We start from the raw sequence: 5,770 nt of genomic DNA on the forward strand, positions 1-5,770 counted from the left end.
ACTTTTATTCTAACTTTTGATTTTAAGCTCCAAAAAAATTATAATGTAATAATGTTTTATATTTTATTGACTGTTGTTGTGAAATCATTGCCGCTAGGGCCATAGAATCCATATTATATACACTATCAATCACCGCAAGAGTTGTTGGAGTGCTATGAATTGAGGCCCGCAAAACTTGATGAAAAGGTTGCAAGTCATATACATTTAATAAAATATTTGACCACTGCATACCTTTGACGTAATGATCATTCTATAAATATAAGTGTTTGTGAGGTGTGGGTCAAGGGCCAATGTTCAAGTCTCCATGAGGAAATTTCACACACACACACACACACACATATATATATATATATATATATACACACTTAAATTATATTAGAGTAGAATTTCTATCTTAAAAAAAAAAAAAAAAAAAAAAACATTTGACCGAATGACGAGAAATGGCATTTCTATTGACGATTATATTTTTAGTAAACCAAAAGAAAGGGTATAATGGATATATATTTTTAGGTGTATCTTTATATTTGTCTTTATGTTCATTATTTGGTTTCTTACATATTTTCTACTTTCTATTTTTATTTTCTGTTAACCAGGATTTAGAATTGAACATTTTTAGAGAATTAGTGATGATAATCAAACTGCATTTCTTGAGCAAGTTGCAATTCACCCTAAAATGAGCTACTAAAATATAATAAACAAATTTCTAATTATTTTTTAGTAATACTATAATTAGAACAAATTTTACTATATATAAGTCGTATAAATTTATATAATCTTTAAAAACTGAATTATTGCATTTATTGAAAGAGGCACACCTGTCGTAATTAGAAACTACTAAGATATTTGTGAATAACAAGTCAACATTGCTTTTGTAAACAATTTAGTATTTCACAACCGGAATAAGCACATTGATATGAAATATCATTTCATTTGAAAATGTATTGCTAAAAGGGATGTCCAACTTGAGTTCATGAAGTCACATAATTAGGTTGTAGATTTACTCACCAAGTCACTTAAGAAAGATAGTTTTCTTCCTCTTCTCTCTTCACTTTCTCTTTCTTTGTTGTGTATTAGTGTGAACCCACCAACTTCTAACCGTCGTTTCAATTTTGATTTCATTTCTTACATTTATTGTTAGATGTGAAAGTAGAGTTACTGAACTCACTGAATCTGATCCTGAAAAGAAGATACAGGACAGTTCCAATGGTCACTTTGGTTTAAAAGGAGACAGAGCTTAACACGGTGGAGTTTCATTAAATGAGAAACGGCACCGTTTTATACTTACTCACGTGTGTTTAAGTGCAAAGCTCCAAGCGATGTCGTTTTCATCAGAGGCTCTTTCTTCTTCTATTTTGGACTTGCCCTGTCTCTATCAAGCTCCATGATATCAAATATTTTCTAGATATTTGTTATAATGTACCACTGTATTTTCTGTTAGGAAGTTGTTAGAGTTTGTTAGATGGAATCTTCTGGAGTAGTTACCATCTGTGTAATGTATAAATAGTGGATACAGGTTACGTATTATTATTATGCAAGCTTGAATGGAAGTTTTCTTTTGACTCTCCATCTTTTCTCTCTTTGCTCTTTCACAATCCGCCATTGTTAAACCTTCAAGCTTGTTTTCTTACAAGATGGCCCCAATAATGAATGTTGATGAGGTTATATGTAAACGCGTTTCCCCATTGGCGTAGTTATCATCATATAAATCTGATTAGGATAAAACAAATCTTATCGACTAGCAGATTTGGATCCTAGTCAAATGGTCCAAAGTTCAGGACTCCCTTACCATATCCAATCAATCAGGACAAATTATAGCAGGATCGGACTCATATTAAATTTAATCCATTAACATGACACATGGTAGAAAAATAATTCTTTTCCAGTGCTTAAACCCTGATAGCTTGCCTAATTTATCCGAATTCCAGCGCATGGAAAACGTTGTCATGTCAGCGTTATGATTAATCAAATTTATAGTATTTTCAAGAGATAAACAACAAAGTTTAATATATATATATATATATATATATATATTTATATGTAGTGTCAATATTAAGAGATAAACAACAAAGGACCATGCCAAGTAAAAAACACATATCCGATATTTCAATAATTTCAATCAAGCCGTGTGTTTATAAATATATTGTAAATATTATATTGGTCAATCCAAACCTACAATAATATTTAAGGCTATTCTTCCATGGATATTGATCCTATGGGAAGAAGGCATGACTAACCCAACTAATACCTACAGACATAGAAAAAATTGTAATTTTTTTTAGAGATACATAGATCTTCATCCCCACAACCACATAAAACAATAAAGTTAGATGTTGTGTGTTGCAAGCTTTGCTAGGGGACCAACTGCGAGTGAATTAACGTATGTGCATGGCTCAGTCTTAGAAGAATCCCAACGCTTATCATTGAAGTTATCGTATCGGTCAGGTCCTCCAACAATGGCACCAGTGAGCTCATTAGGGTTTGGAGAGTCTTTAGTGAACCAATATGTGAAGCTCATGGCACAGTTCACAATTTTATCTGAAGACATCTGGGGGACTGAAGCGCCTCTGTGGTGTGCTTGTACTGGTGGATTTGGCCCGAATCCAACCATGTATGACCTTCCTTTAGGGTTTTCCCCCAGCAAGTAATCCATCTACCATTCATTCAGAGTAGTTAATTAATGTGTAAACAGTTTGTTTGATTAATAATAGAGAAAAAGTCTAATGACAACTTATTTCATAATTTGTTTAAATAAAAGTGAGTTAATGGTGAATACACATACAAAGTATTGAGTGTGGATCAACCATTCACGACTTGTCAACTCATGGAATTGTGAAATAAGTTGCATTCATAGTCATTGATTATGGTGAATACCTGTTGCTTAGCGAAAGCCATGAGGCGGGCTGAGTCAAATTGTTTGTCTCCACAAGTGACTTTTTCATTGTATTTGGCAAGCGTATCACCATAGACGCTAAGCAAGAGAGCTGTTCCTGTGACGTACTGAGTGTTGGCCCCATCTCTCAAGTGAATTAAACCACCTGAAAATCATAGTTCAATGTGTGAGATATAAGGGCGAAAAGGAGACATGGTTAGAATTCAAAACCATTTACTTTGATAAAATAATAAATTAACAAAACCATTTTGATAATGTATTATCAAACTGCACTTTTTGAAACTATAACTATTACATTTTTTTTTTCATAGATATTGGTTTCCTAGAAAATACATTGTATGAAATGGCTTCTGTTAGAGATATATTAGGCCATTAGCATAGCCTAATTCTAATGGGCTAATATATCTCTAACAACTTCTAATTGGTACTAAAACTTAAACTATTAAGAAATTGTGAATTTAATTATTAAATTCTTATTTTAATAATGTGAAGCCTTACACACACAGTACCTGGAGAGACGTAAATTTGATGATAGGGGCTATCAGGAAGGACTGAGCATATAAAACTGTCGGCTTGTTTCTTGAAGGTTTCTAAGCCTTTCTCTCCTTGAAGAAACAACTGCAAAATTTGACAGTGAGCATATGTTAGGTGCCCATAATAGAATCTTTCTAACTGCAAATTTTGTGAAAGAGATGGAAGGTTTGAGAAACCTCTGTGAGAAGGATTTGAGCTCCTGCATATTTGAGGTCCCAGCTAAACTCAGATACAGAAGCACTGATGGACTCTTCTTGTATGTACTTTAGGTACACGGGCCTCTTGGTGGCAAGGAATAGCCAAGTAGCTGCCCACAATAGCTCATCCTGCATTTCAATTCCAGTTAAAACTGTCTAATCACGGACGTGAAGACATGCAAAAAGAGTTTTGGGTTTGGTTTTCTTGTATTGTTGACCCAAAAAAAAATGTTTTGGATAGATGAAAAAAGAATTGCAGACCCTACAACATTTTGTTTATAACAAGCCAAATCCTAAAGATTGAATGTTTATTCATTTTGTACCATTTGATTTTTGGATGTGTCAGCCTGAGTCACCCCCATATAGTTTTTAATTTGGACATTGTTTTTGCATCGAATCTCATATAATCTTTGTTCTCACAGCTTTTGCAATAAAGATTTGAACCATTTTAATATGTGAAAACTCATGAGTCTCGTGTGAATTATATATACATATATGTTAACACTCAATTGTAAATAACTTTATCTAAATCACAGAGTTTCTATTGTGTGCGTATGAGAGAGAGAGAGATTACATTATAGCCTGAGTAAGAGCAATAGAAGGGGCATTCTCCATCAAAAGATCCCTTGTGTGTTCTGGCCAATTCAAAAAGCTACAAAGAAGAAAAAAGAATCACATTAGAAAAATATTAAATCATTAGTAAAACAAATATCTGCAATAAAATTCTTTAAATCAATTAAACTTTGTCTTCTTGATATTTGACAGAAATAGAGAGAGAATAACGGTCCCACAATATTAAATGGTGGTAGAAATAGGTTCAAATACGTACCAATTTGGCTTTGTTGAGTAGACGACGAGAATATACACGATCTTTTTCTCTAAACACAATTGAAGAAGCAGCCATTGCTGCAGCAGTTTCAGCTGCAATCTCAGTTCCAGGCGTGTTCTCATCAATCTTCAACACAGTTCTTGGTGTTTTCATGTTTTCAGGTCGAATCCAACATTGATGATCTTGCACCGGATCTCCCACCTTTGATTGCAATAAACAAACAACCATAATGAGTTATTATATCATAATACAAATACAACATTTTTTTTTTTGATAAAAAAAAATACAAACTTCATATGTTGTTTAAGCACATAGTCTCATTATGTTGTACATGATATATATTAGCAAAAAGGGTGTCTCACCTGCACATATAATCGTTTCTTTCGGGAACTAGCTTTAATAAAATAATCAGTGCCCCAGCGAATGGCAGAGTGGACATTTTCCGTCTCTCCATTGGCTTGTAGCTCTGATTTGTAAGCAATAGCAGCCCATGCTAGAGTTGTAACTGTGAAAGCCATGGGAAGCCCATACTTCACATTATCTCCTGCATCATAATATCCCCCAACAAGGTCCACCTGCACAACACCAACACATTAAAAAATAAACTCGGCTCCAACCTATACCTCTAGAGCAAAAATAATCTTATTATGCATTGATATATCATATTTGTATTCTCCTTCTCAACATGGATTTCACAGTTATGTGAGATCCACAAGTTGTAAGGGGATGACAAAAAAATAATTTTATTATCATAGTACCTTTTTCACGTTTTAAATGTGAATATTGTGTGAAATTGTGGACGTATTGTGAACATAGTGTACATTAATGAGTTTGTGAGAACGATTATTGAAATAAAAATGAAAGGGATATAGATTAGAGAGGTATACATTTTCATCCTTTCCATCATCAAGTGCCGAGTCTCCTCTCCAAGATAGCCTAGTATTTGGGGGGAGTTTCCCTGATCTCTGTGCCTCTAGGAAAATAAGTGATTTGGTGAGTGCATCCTTATAATTAATATTACCATTCACAGCAACCAAAAGTCCTTCAAAGAGAATCAGCCAAGCCAATGTAATGGCAGCTGATGCTGCCATAGTAGAGGTACCCATGTACTCAAAATTCTAAAAACTTCAAGACCCAAATCCAAATCACACACACAAAAACGAAAGACAAAAAAGAAAAACTTAGAGACAGAAAATTGTTCAGGGAGAACAGGAGAGGGTTCTGAGTAGGGACTCTAATGTGGTGTCAAAGTTAAAACAAGGGAAATAAGCGGTTGTGTTTTCAGTTCGGGAAGTTTCTAATTTGTGTATGGGAACAAAA

The 5,770-nt window shown here is 33.9% G+C and overlaps 1 protein-coding gene across 1 annotated transcript; it reads right to left on the minus strand.

The window, feature by feature from the left end:
• Positions 1-2,251: 2,251 nt before the first annotated feature.
• LOC126702923 (endoglucanase 16) lies at positions 2,252-5,556 on the minus strand. Its single transcript, XM_050401791.1, has 8 exons — positions 5,338-5,556; positions 4,813-5,025; positions 4,451-4,651; positions 4,196-4,273; positions 3,601-3,750; positions 3,400-3,508; positions 2,872-3,035; positions 2,252-2,650 (listed from the first exon to the last, which is right to left on the minus strand). The coding sequence occupies exons 1-8, from the start codon at positions 5,554-5,556 to the stop codon at positions 2,324-2,326; spliced, it is 1,461 nt and encodes a 486-aa protein (XP_050257748.1). The 3' UTR covers positions 2,252-2,323.
• Between the last annotated feature and the right edge of the window lie 214 nt (positions 5,557-5,770).

The sequence above is a fragment of the Quercus robur genome, chromosome 2 (assembly GCF_932294415.1).
Source record: "Quercus robur chromosome 2, dhQueRobu3.1, whole genome shotgun sequence".
Taxonomy (NCBI): Eukaryota; Viridiplantae; Streptophyta; class Magnoliopsida; order Fagales; family Fagaceae; genus Quercus; species Quercus robur.